The sequence below is a fragment of the Leucopleurus acutus genome, assembly GCF_964270905.1.
Source record: "Leucopleurus acutus genome assembly, chromosome: 5".
NCBI classification, from domain to species: Eukaryota; Metazoa; Chordata; class Mammalia; order Artiodactyla; family Delphinidae; genus Leucopleurus; species Leucopleurus acutus.
Window position 1 is genome coordinate 72516497 of NC_139147.1, and position 13399 is coordinate 72529895.

The 13399-nt window shown below is 36.0% G+C and overlaps 1 protein-coding gene across 3 annotated transcripts in view; it reads left to right on the forward strand.

Annotated features, from left to right (window-relative positions):
• PAK2 (p21 (RAC1) activated kinase 2) overlaps nucleotides 1-8784 on the forward strand; it is an 82061-nt gene extending 73277 nt beyond the window's left edge. For 2 of the 3 annotated variants that reach the window (XM_082839789.1, XM_082839790.1), the window contains exons 13-15: nucleotides 589-785; nucleotides 2990-3127; nucleotides 3582-8784. In XM_082839789.1, coding sequence (XP_082695915.1) covers nucleotides 589-785; nucleotides 2990-3127; nucleotides 3582-3668 — 422 coding nt within the window. In that variant the 3' untranslated portion in view covers nucleotides 3669-8784. The remainder of the gene's footprint in view (nucleotides 1-588; nucleotides 786-2989; nucleotides 3128-3581) is intronic. The other variant, XR_014326221.1, reaches the window with a different exon arrangement.
• Nucleotides 8785-13399: the final 4615 nt, after the last annotated feature.

Below are 13399 nucleotides of genomic sequence, written 5' to 3' on the forward strand. Positions count from 1 at the left end.
TTTATTTTCTTCAAAAGTAATTTCCACTTCCTGACCTTTGCCTGATTCACAGTGGACATAGTTTTGGTGTCCAGCTTTGGTGACTTTTTCTTTTAGACCTTTTTCAACTTTATTAAAATTTTTAGGATAGAATTATTTAGAATAAAAGGCTTCCTGATAGGGCTTCCCTGGTGGCGCAGTGGTTGAGAGTCCGCCTGCTGATGCAGGGGACACGGCTTTGTGCCCCGGTCCAGGAAGATCCCACATGCCGCGGAGCGGCTAGGCCCGTGAGCCATGGCGGCTGAGCCTGCACGTCCGGAGCATGTGCTCCACAACGGGAGAGGCCACAACAGTGAGAGGCCTGCGTACCGCCAAAAAAAAAAAAGGCTTCCTGATAATTTACCCTCTACTTGTGGGAAGTAAAAGTTAAAAAGTGAGAGTATATAACATCATCAAAATATTTGTAAGCCCATTCTGGTTTTCTTTATTAATACTTTCTTAAAAATTAAGAGTCTGAATACTCAAATGTAATTAGTTAAATCATATTAAGTAAACTCTTAAACAACCCACGGACACCATTAACTCAAGGTGTTTTGTTTTGTTTTATAGCTGACTTTGGTTTCTGTGCCCAGATCACCCCTGAGCAGAGCAAGCGAAGTACTATGGTTGGAACGCCATACTGGATGGCACCAGAGGTGGTTACACGGAAAGCTTATGGCCCTAAGGTTGACATCTGGTCTCTGGGTATTATGGCTATTGAGATGGTAGAAGGAGAGCCTCCATATCTCAATGAAAATCCTTTGAGGGTAAGACCAATTAAGCATCAGCCTTGTTTTAAGAAAAATAATTTTCTTTAAATCATTTATTTAGACCTTGCTTTTGCCAGGCACTGGCCAAGAATTTAGGATACGAAGTTGATAAAACCTAGTCTCTGCCCTCACTCTACGTCTAAAAATGATTTGCTTCTGGCTTATTGAGTTGACTGTGTTAGGTAAAGAGTTTGTAAATTTTTGGTAAGCTGTGTGGTTTCTAAATTTGCACATAAGTAAGAATTCGGTCACTTTTCTGCAGAATTAAGGGGCTCTAGATATATCCTTCAGGTTTTTGACTTTGAACCTTGGCCTCTGTACCCCCAGGTACAAAGAGGAAAGCAGGATCACATCTATGAGAAGCCTGTGTAGATGGCAATGTTAAAGCCCATATTCAAACAAAAGAGTGAGGGTTCTGAGAAACAGATGAAGTCAGTAGATTTTAAACAGTTATGTACATATTCCAGCAGCTGAGGTGGAGAGTTCCATCTTTCTTTCTTTCTCTTTTATCTTTTACTTCTTTTAAATTATCATATATGACTCAATATCAGTAGTTAATAAGGAAATGCAAATCAAAGCCTCAACAAGATCACTTCACCCTTACTAGAATGACTGTAATCAAAAAGGCAGACAATGATAAGTGTTGGTGAGAATGTGAAGAAATTGGAACTCTCATACACTGCTAGTGGAAATGTAAAATGGTACAGCACTTTGGAAAACAGTTTGACAGTTCCTGTAAAAATTAACTTTGAGTTACCATGTGACTTGGCAGTTCCACTGCTAGGTAAATAACAAAGAGAATTAAAAGCATTCATCCACCCAAGAACTTGTACACAAATGTTCATGGCAGCATTATTCATAATAACCAATAGGTGGAACACAGGGAATTTTTAGGGCAGTGAAAGTATTCTGTGTGATACTATAATGGTAGTTGCATGACAGTGTACGTGTGTCAAAACCCATAGAACTGTGCAATACAAAGAGTGAACCCCAGTGTAAACTACAGACTTCTGTTTAGTGAAAGTGTGTCAGTATTGGTTCATCACTTGTAACAAAGTGTACCGTACTAATGTATGATTTTAATAATGGGGGAATTCTGTGTGTGTGTGTGTGTGTGTGTGTGTGTGTGTGTGTGTGTGTATGTGTGTAGGGGTGGTATATGGGAGCTGTGTACTATCTGCTCAATTTTCTGTACATCTAAAACTTCTTTTAAAAAGTCTATTGAGCGTTTTTTTTTTTAAATTCCATTTCTAGGAATTCAAAGAAAATAGTCAGAGAATTACATAAAGAATACAAGGATTTTCCAAAGGGGATTGACTAAATTATGAAGCACCCATATAATAAGACACTATTCAATTCAGCCATTAAAATAATTTTGTAGATCTAATCTGTTATTATTGATAGTGATGATGAGGGTGGGGTATAGCTAGTTTTGTTTCTTTTTTTTTTTTTAAGACTTTGTTTTTTTAGAGCAGTTTCATGTTCACAGCAATATTGAGAGAAAAGTACAGAGATTTCCCATATGCCCTCTCCCCCTACACATGCATAACCTCCCCCATTATCACCATCCCTCACAGAGGGTACATTTCTTACCATCATTGAACCTACACTGACACATCATTATCATCCAGAGTCTATAGTTTACATTAGGGTTCACTCTTGATGTCATATGTCGTGGGTTTGGACAAATGTATACTGAATAACGTGTCCATTATAAAAGTATCTTAAAGAGTATCTTCATTGCCTTAAAAATCCTACGTGTTCCACCTGTTCATCTATAGCTATATAGATATAGCTAATTTAAAATTTCTTAAAGCAGTTTCAACAAATCCCATTGTTTTGAAATGTGGTATGACTTGGAAAAAAAATCTTAAGAAAGATAAATGGGATACTATATGTGGATGGTGGGATTGTGGTCATTTTTCTTTATACCATTTTATTATAGTGGTAGTTTTATTTGTCAGTATGTATTTATAATCCAAAAAAAGAAAAAGGTGAAGATAATTTTGAAAAAGAAGTCAGGGAAATGTAACATCTAAAAATAAAGTGAAAAATATCTAATCGAAATGGGTAGAAATAATAACCACACTTTAGTGTGTATGACAATTGTCTTTAAATACGTAAGAGATCCATAAAGTTTAAAGTACTCTCTAACTTGTTGAGCTGTCTTAAGTATGTCAGAGTTGTTCTTCTATTCTTAGGCCTTGTACCTGATAGCGACTAATGGAACTCCAGAACTTCAAAACCCAGAGAAACTTTCCCCCATATTTCGGGATTTCTTAAATCGATGTTTGGAGATGGATGTGGAGAAAAGGGGTTCAGCCAGAGAACTGTTACAGGTGAATTTGGAAATAATTCTATTTTGGGAAAAAGTTGACTTTTTTGAGTAACCGGCAGAAAGTTTACATAGAGTTCATAATTACATTTCACTATTCATTCATTACCAGCAGCATGGCAGCTGCTGCAGTTCAGGATTTTATCTGCTGAGAATAAAATACCCATAATACTGGGATAAATGTATAAGTTTTTCATATTACCAGTTCTTACACCAGTTCATTGCAGGCATGGGTATCTGGGTCATTTAACTGAGATTTTATAATATGAGAAAAACTAAAAAGACTACACTTTCAACCATAAAAGTGATGTAGTGATTATGTTGATTTTATATAAGTACTGAAATATGTGTTTGTTAAATAAATTATGATCCATAAAGTAGTCTTAGGGGCTTAATTGAAATATTTGGCTTCTAAACTGGTGACATTTACATTTATTTTCCCCCACTCTTTCTGACAGCATCCCTTCCTGAAACTGGCCAAACCATTATCCAGCTTGACACCACTGATCATGGCAGCTAAAGAAGCAATGAAGAGTAACCGTTAACATCATTGCCGTGGCCTCATATTCTTTTCTCCATTTTCTAAAAGAAGTCTTTTAATATATGAAAATTATTATTCTTTTGGGGTTTAAAGAAATGGTCTACATAACAAGGAGGAAAAAAACAAGCTACTATTTCCTGAAGACAACCAAGAAAAAATTGCAGAACTGAATGACAACTTTCTTATTGAATCCCTTCTTTAGGGTCCAAAAGGAATTGTGGACTGAATCACTAGCCTTACATCTTTCAGCAGAAAGCCCATCAGGGCCATTTATCATGCTTGAGATTTGCATTTTATTTTGCTGACTTCATTATAATAGATCCCATTCATTGTCCCTTTTGAGGTAGTTTCAGTACTTGAATGGCAGATTTGGGTTTTTCAGAGTATGTGTTTTATCTGCTAGTCTTCTTTTCTCTCCATAACTTTCTTTTCCTTGACTTGCTCCTTTTGAGTTGCTTTGAGAAATGTTTCTTATGCCTAAATTGGAGGCAAGTGTGATAGAAATTATGTAGCCCCTTATATTGGCAAAGGAGTTCAATATCATTTAACTTTGTATAGAAGTTAGAACCAGCTATTGTTACATGTAATATTTCAGTTCAGAGTTTGAACTGAAGGAAGGGAAGAAAAGAATGTGATTTTTACCTTTTTAAACAAATGTGAAAGAATCAGTTTTAAAAGTTTCATAATAGTGAGTTGTTTGGCATTTGTTAACATGTATAGAGAGAAGACTAATAATCTATATTTATAACTAAATCATTGAAACAGAAAAAGAATCCCATTGACTCTACTTTCTTACACTTTGTTTTTCTTTCTATGTCCTCTTCAGATTTGGCTTCAGGACTTTGGTTTGTGCCGCTAGTTTCCCCTTCCCTCTTTTTTTCCCTTCATTTTGGAAATAAGTTTCTGTATATGTTGTAATTTTAGCTAGTTCGTTTTTTAATTAACCCTTTCTCACCCTACTCCTCCCCCCCTTCCCATGGTAAATAATATAATAACCATTGAATTTTCAGAATTTAAAAGTTAACCTTTTTTTTTTCCATTTAAAGGTAAAAAATATTTGGAGCTAGCAGAGACAAAGTGAGAGGCTTGAACCTTGGTGAGCTCTAAAATAGATAAGATTATATTCATGAAAGAGAAATGTCAGTTACTTAGAGATGCAGCTTCTGACCAGTAAACTGTAGAGATTTGTTATAAACATTGTTCCCAGCCCACTACCAACATTTTTACTGTCTGTGAGAACTTAGGTGACAAAGTACTTCTTGGTAAATTCATGGGTCATTTGAGATGTTGAGTTACTTTAGATTTTTTTCAAATAAGTAAATAATATTCTTGTAAAAAACTGGAGAAAGAAAGAGTAATGAAATGTGCTTGTTGATAGCAATACATTTTTTATTTTAAAGATTTAAAAAAGGTCTGTGACCTGTAACATTAATTATTAGAGTGCCCTCTCTTCTCCCTTCCCCTCCTCCCTTCTCCTCTCCTCATTTTAATTGTTTGGCTTTTGGAGGCAGTGCTGTCCCTTCTGACATGCCAAGAGCCACATGAAAGGGAAAAATACGTGCTTTGGTTCTGGCTTTTTGTTCCCACCATTCGCTCCTAATTGACTTCGCACCTACTTGCCATCCTGCAATAGTACAAATCATGAATAAAAATAATTCTGACGTTTTGGAGTACATTAGGAGAACTTAATATGAGTTTTATTGCCTATCATTCCCATCATATCTCTGTTAAGATACAGGTATAAGGATAGAAATGGCTGGTGGGGTTTTTTTTTTTTAAATTGGTAATACAGGAAGGTTTTCACAAAAATAAGTAAGATAATTAGTGAAACTTGTATCTAGAGCACTTAATAGTCTCTGTTTTCAATTTGATTCTTGATTTCCTTTTTCTCTGGATTATATTGGCCTTCTACAGCTATTACTAAATTACTTTACAGAAATAAGCTGGTTTATTTCTGGTGGAAAGCTACAGCGTCTGTTCAGAGTTCCAGATTTGAACATTCTTTGTAAATAGTTGTCTGGATGGGTTATGATAAAGAAGATGCTACCAATGAAATAGAAAACCAACTAGATGGTATAAGACTGTGATCCTCATGACCACTCTAGAAGGCACTTCCATACGTAAGTCATAAAGGCCATATTCACTGAATGCAGTGCCAATGCCCCATTTTTATGCCTGTGACTCAACAAAGGTCTTTTCAGTTTATAGAAGCAGTTTGGGGTTTGTATTTACAACTTCCTTGATGGTTACCTGCATGTCCATTGCTGGCAACGGACTTTGTCATTAAAACCTGACTCCTAGGTTACGGGAGCTACGCTGTGGTTTATTCTTTACTTACTTGGATAAACTAACTTGTAATAGAAATGTACTTTGGTTAATTCTGAAATGTGTCAATTTTTGAATAATCTTAATCTTAAAAGCAATACAGAATTGTGATTTATTAATTTTAAATTAAAATGTTCACACGTTGTTGCAAGAAAAATTATATCTGAATCAAGATTCATGGTTTTTTTTTTTATAACTGCCTTTTGTATTTACCTTTTTGTCATTACTTTAGAATGAAAATTCCCATTTAAATCTAAAAATTACTTTAGTAGTCCTCTTTTGTTATTAAGACAATATTACTGTAGTATTTATTATATTTCAGACTCTCTGGCAGTCTAAAAGTTTCCTTCTCCTCTTGTTCCTTTTGCTGCTTTGAAAGGGACAGTTAAAACTGAGAAACCATGAAAATATTGAATATTTCATCCTACATAGAATAGTAAACAAGTAGAGTGATTGTGCTAGCATAAGAAACTAAGGCTAACACAACTCTGTTTTCATGTGTTGAATGCCTGGCACACAGTACAAATTCTCTTCTCCTCAACATATAAATATTAAGCTGCTTAAAATGTATCTAGTTACCACCAGTCCTAAATGACCTGTGCCTTTAATAAGCAATTTAAAACTACCTATGAGGATTTCTTTGTAGGGCTCACATAAATACATGTTTGTTTATGTATACTGTATTCTAGCCAGAATAATTTTAGATCTGATCAGGCAGTAGCTATAGTTAGAAAAAAAAAAATGGGTGCTTAAATTTGCATCAGTTTTTTAATCTAAAAGTTTTAAAATATACTGAGATCCATATCCAGTGAAATGTCAAAAAATCATTATGGAATATAGCTAAAATCCAGATTAAGATTCTTTTGGGGTTTTTTTTAGTGAAATTATAGTAATATAAAAAGCAGATTGTCTTCCTTGTCTCAACTGCTCCCACAATAAACAACTAAAATCAGTTTTTCCACAGTGTGTGTATATGAGTATGTGTAAGAAGGGGAAAAAATACACACACACACACACACACACACAGATTTTATTTCTCACTAACACATTTATTGACCACTTTGACAAAGACACTGTGGTAGATATTGTGGGAATTACAAAGGAGAACCAAGCACTGGCCTGGCCTTGAGAGAACTGAAGTCTTTCTCATTCACCATTCTAGAATGTTGCCAAATGAGAGAGAAAGAAATGTATGATAATTCTGTCAAACATCTTTGGTAGGAATGTCTTGTGTGTTTTTTGTTTGTTTGTTTTGGATTTTTTTGTTTTTGTTAGATAGAAATGGAACTAAGTGAAAGTAACTTGTCTTTTCTGTTTTGTCTTCAAATTTTATATTGACTTTTATTTTTAATTTAATCCCATTCAATTATTTAATTGTTACATTGACATTAACTGCTGTATTTGATGACCTTGTTCAATAATTTTGTTCTTTCAGGGCTAGAAATAAACTTTTTTAAATGTTCATTTTCCCTTTTCCTAAACTTTAATTCTTTCTTTAGATCAGAATAGCTTAAAAGAATAAGTGTAATAGGTTTTCAAAGAATGTTCTAGTATTTTTAAGGATGAATATTTTTTAAGCATGTCATGGCACCATGAATGTATTACAGAGCTCCAAATTAGAAAGGTTTTCAAAAATTAATGAGTAATAAGCGTGAGCCTTCGCTCTTCTAAATCAGTTTCAGAATAAATTTGTTCAAAATGTTTTGGCTATCAGACCCAGGGAAGCACTTCTGATCTGTTGAAATACCTTCAATAATTTGGCCTGAAATTCTAATGCTTACCTAGGTGAAGTAATAAGAATCTTACTAGAATTTTTGTGTTAAATGCACCAAGAAATCTTTAAAAAGTGCCATACATTGAGGCTTCACTTCATTATACGCATTTAATTTGAATGTTGGATATGCTGACATGGAGAACGGGTGCATTATAGAGAGTTCACTATGAAAAAACAAAATTATACATTTTTTAGCCTGGAGTGGGGAGTGTAGGCAATGACTGCATAAAATATATTTGTTACACTATAAAACTGCTTTTTGCTATTCTGACATTTGTATTTCTTAAACTATAGCAAATGCCCAAAACATTTGCCTAAGAAAAGTTCAAAAATGCCTAGATGATTGATTTTATTGAAAAGCACTGTTTGTAGGAGCTTAACACATGCTTTACTACTACTTTGACATTTGTGACTTTTTTTAAATTAGGGAATTATTTTTTATTCAAATCATTTAACAAGTTTTTATCTTTTGAAGAGGAGGAAGAGTAGAACAATGAAGGGAAAGGTCTTTTTTGACCTTTATTTTAGGTTTTTAATAAAGTAATATGCACAGATTAAAAAGTCAGATAATCTTAAAGGAGTCATTATAAATAGTGCCAGTCCCCAGCTGCAGACTTTCTCACTGCAGAGTCCTCCACAGAGGCATCTGCTTTTGACTTTGAGCTGGTTTTAGCATGCATTAGTTTTCAGATTTCTATATTATATACTTATACAGGTATTTCTTTTTTTTTTTTTACTTTTTTTATTTTTAATTAATTTTATTTATTTTGGCTGTGTTTGGTCTTAGTTGTTGCAACACGGGCTTTCTCTAGTTGCGGCGAGCGGGGGCTACTCTTTGTTGCAGTACGTGGGCTTCTCATTGCGGTGGCTTCTCTTGTTGCGGAGCACGGGCTCTAGGCGTGCAGGCTTCAGTAGTTGCAGCACACGGGCTCAGTAGTTGTGGCACACACAGCATGTGGGATCTTCCCGGACCGGGGCTCAAACCTGTGTCCCCTGCATTGGCAGGCGGATTCTTAACCACTGCGCCACCAGTGAAGTCCTACAGGTATTTCTTGACATTTCTGTATTTTTCTTTTTCTGGAAACTTCCTGTTATGACAGTTGAGAATTTAGTTACTATTATACCATCCCATTTTCCCATTTCTACTCCCTCTAGTCTCCCAATTAAGAAAGGTGGCAAAGTTTTATTTGATTAGCAGTCAGTTTTTACCTTATGACTATGTAGGACTGTTGCTCACTTGAGTTGAGTAATTTATTATCACATGTCATTTCTTGTGCAACTCTTTGCTTTTCTTATTGTTAATTTTGTCTTTTTGTTTCCTTTGAAAGTTTCTATGTTCCTATCGCTAAGTTTTTCCAAACTCACCGCAAAAGCCCTCTGAAGACAATTTTCTGTAGAATTAAATGTCTTGGATAAGGACAGTTCCTTTTTCTTTCCGGGAACTTGATTAGGGCTCCAGTTTGGGCTCTTTCTCTACATGCCTTCTGCCCTCAGGCATCTGAAACTCAGTTTCACTTTTCTTCTGACTTTAGATCCTTTGTTTCCTTTTGCTTGGTTTATTCCTCATTTTGGAGAAGTACATCTTTCATTAGTGTCCTGAAGAAGGGTGCATATAGGTTAAGATTTTTAAGAGCTTGCATGTCTGAAAATGTCTCAACATTTAATTGATAGTACAGGATTTAAACTGGAAATAATCTTCCTTGAGAATTTTGAAGTCCCTGCTTCATTATCTTAAAAACCTGCCATTTCTGGTAACATCTTTATATGTAACCCATTTTTCTGCCTCTCTGGAGCTTCTGTTCTGAAAATTTACCATGAAATGCCTTGGAGAGGGTCTATATGTTTAGCTTTCGGCAGGCCTTCATGATAACAGACTAATTTCCTTCAGTTCTGGTAAATTCTTGTATTATTTCTTTAATAATTGCCACTTTTTTCCCCTGTTATTTCTTTCTGGAATTCCAGCATTAATCTCCTGTTTTTCTTATCTTCCCTGCTTTCCATCTCTTTGCCTTTTGTTTTTAACTTTCTGGGAGAATTTCCTTGATTTTATCTCTGACCCTTTTTTGAACATATATCAACTATCACTTTTTTTGTTGTTTTACTTATTTACTTATTATTATTATTTTTTTTTTTTTTTTTTTGGCCTCGCCGTGCAGCTTGTGGGATCTTAGTTACCCAACCAGGGATTGAACCCGGGGCCGCGGCAGTGAAAGTGCCAAGTCCTAACCACTGGACCACCAGGGAACTCCCTCACGTTTTTAAGATCATTCTCGTTTTCTGATCTTTTTACAGCCTTCTGTTCTTATTTCATAAATTCAATATCTTCCCTGGTGTATTAAAGTTTTTCCTTAGCTCAAGTTGCCATAACAAAATACCATACACTGAGTGGTTTCAACAACAGAAATTTATTTCTCACAGCTGCAGAGTCTTAAAAGTCCAAGATCAAGATGCCGGCAAAGTAGGTTTCATTCTGAGGCCTTTTGGCTTGTGGGTGGTCACCATCTAGCTGTGTGCTCACTGGACCCTCTTCTGTATATGTACACTTGGAAAGAGCAATCTCTCTGGAGTCTCTTCTTACAAGGACACTAATCCCATCAAAAGATCCCACCCTCATGACCTCATCTAACTTTAGTTACCTCCCAAAGACCCCATCTCCAGATTCTAATACAGTGAGGGGTAGGGCTTCGATATATGAATCGGGGGCAGGCACAGACATTCAAGCCATAATAGGTCATTTTTTTAAAAGAGTTTTTTAGTTATCTCCAGGTTTGTTTATTTTTTCTGGGTTCTTTTTAAAAGTATAACACTGTCTGCAACTGCACTAAACGTTTCACATTGTTTTTTCTCAGTTCTCAGCGGGGCCCACTGCTCATTCATTTCGCTCCTAGGTCTTTTTTTTCCTTTCTCATTTTTTCCAAACTATCTCATGACTTCCAACCCCTTTATCCCACCATCTCAACACTTTCTTCTCCCCTACTGCCAGAATTCTCTGGGTTTTTGACTTTGCCTTCTTCCTTTTGGTCTCAGTGAAAGATGTTCTTCCTCTCAGTGGCCAGACTCAGCGGGGACCCGTTCTCAGTATTCCACCACCTCCTAGGTCTCCAGGCCACTTTGACTGATCCTAACTCTCCTTTTACCTATGCCTCTGTTCTTTCCAGCCCTCAGCAAAACAAGCATGCTCACCTATCTTCCTTTTAAAACAGTTTCCTTTGACTTTCCTCAGGTAAACTTGTGGAAAGAGGAGACCATACTTGCTGTTTTTCTCATCATATTGCATCTACTGTCAACATGTCTTTGAAACTATCCCTACAAACATCTCCAAATCACTGAATTTCCAAGAGATTCTCAAAACATCAAAAAGATGACTTCCCTAGGGACTTCCCTGGTTGTCCAGTGGTTAACACTGTGCTCCCAATGCAGGGGGCCTGGGTTCGATCCCTGCTCAGGAAACTAGATCCCACAAGCATGCTGCAACTAAGGTTCCGCATGCCCGCAACTAAGACCCAGTGCATCCAAATAAATAAATAAATAAAGCAAAAAAACAAAAAAGTGACTTCCCTTGACTGTTAACTAGCGTGCTCACCGGTGTATTTGAGAATTTCTAAGATTCTACTCGTTATCAGTCTTCCTTTATGCAAAATAGAGGACTTTTATTCCTAGCTTTTTAAAAGTGCTGTGACCAGATATTTATTTGGGGCTAAGGTCCAGAATGTGATGCAGGTATGGATTTGGTAAGCTTTTAATCAGTAGGGTTCTGTTTTCACCACTGAATATAAAATATACAAGTAGCTCTTGGTAAACTTAGCAATCGGGAAGGAAGAGTGGTAAGGATAAAAAAAGAGCAAATTCTTAAAAATCTCTTCAGAACGTAATTTGTACTGTACATTATTTGAGTAGTCTTAAAACGTGTGTTCTTTGAGCATATTAATGTGGGCACCCAAAGGAGAAAGGCTTACCTAAGAACGTGCAGAGTGATGGAGGAAAGCCAGCCCAGCCTTAAAAACCAGTCATAGATTCTTGGTCAGAAATTAAGAGTTGATGAGTATAAAGAGATTTTTATAGCCTGTGTAGTCCTGATTATAACTTTTTAACCTAGGCATCTTAGTTTTGTTTAGGGGAAAAGACTAAAAATATTGCCTTTCTAGAAAACAAAATATGTTCAGTATATAATGACAGCCTTTGTATAAATTTGTAACCCATAAGGTTGATTATTTTGAAATGAACAACACTCATGTGGATATATAACTTCTGGTATACTCATTACTTTTTATCAACAGATACCAGTTTGTGTTCTGTAGCAGATGAAAACATTCATCCTAGTTGTGCTGCCCTTTTTCTTTTTAAGCAATCAAAATGGAGTAACAGTGCCACATACATTCTTTTTTCTTTTTTTTTTTTTTTTTTTTTTTTTGCGGTACGCGGGCTTCTCACCGTTGTGGCCTCTCCCGTTGCGGAGTACAGGCTCCGGACGCGCAGGCTCAGCGGCCATGGCTCACGGGCCCAGCCGCTCCGCGGCATGTGGGATCCTCCCGGACCGGGGCACGAACCCGTGTCCCCTGCATCGGCAGGCGGACTCTCAACCACTGCGCCACCATGGAAGCCCCCCCACATACATTCTTGTCTTTCATTTTTAGATCTGTAGGTATATACAGTATTGCCATGAATGCACTGCCAAAAAATGTTTTTCTCTATTTCTTAATGAATTACTTTACCTTGACTTCTCCTATATTTAAAAACAGAAATGCACCATTTTCAAAAACTATTTGATCTGGGCCATAAGATTAAGGAATGTCTAACAGTACAATCTGATTCTGATTACTTTAATATATTGTCTTTAAAATATTTAAAGAGTTTTGTGGTTGAAGCTAGGAGACCTCTTAATCACATTCAGTATTCCTTACACTTCAGGATACTATAAGTTTTGCTTCTAGTAACTTTGTTGAAGAGCTTTGTTTTTCAATAAACTAAAAAAAAAAAAAAAAACTTTAACCATTTGACGTTTTACTACAGACATTGCCACTATTTTGATCACACTCTTCTTGGTGATACAAGAAGTATTTAAATGTTTTGCCTTTTCTTTTGTTCATCTGTAGATCTTTTGGAGTATGTTCTAAGACCAAGGATTCACTGAAAAATAAGTTTAGGCCATAGGCTGTTCAATACATGGATCAGCCACTTTCATATAACTTGCATTGTCAGCCAAGCAAATACTTTTCCACTTCCTTTCATCTATGCATGTTTTACTGCTGATACTCTCCACTGTGTGCCACTGTGTGTCCTGTTTCAGTATTTATTTTAATGACTGTGCACAGGTGACCATGGTCTTGACACAAGAAGTCTAAGTACTTGAGTATTTCTCGCTGCACATTTCTTCATCACTAAGCATTGTAAAGCAGAGCTTTATTAAAGCTTTTTTTTTTTGTAACTTGGTTTCATCATATAGTTATTTGTGCTTAGGAGTTTCTTCTAAATAGAAATAAAATTGGAGTGTATAATTTTAAATTTTGCTGCCAATGGGAGAACCAGTTATGCTTTTAGTTAGTAACAGTATTACTCTAGTACACTGTGCACTGAAAATTGTTGCTGTGAATTGGTGGTTTTCTGTTTGTTTTGGGTGATAATAAAAGTGCCTACAT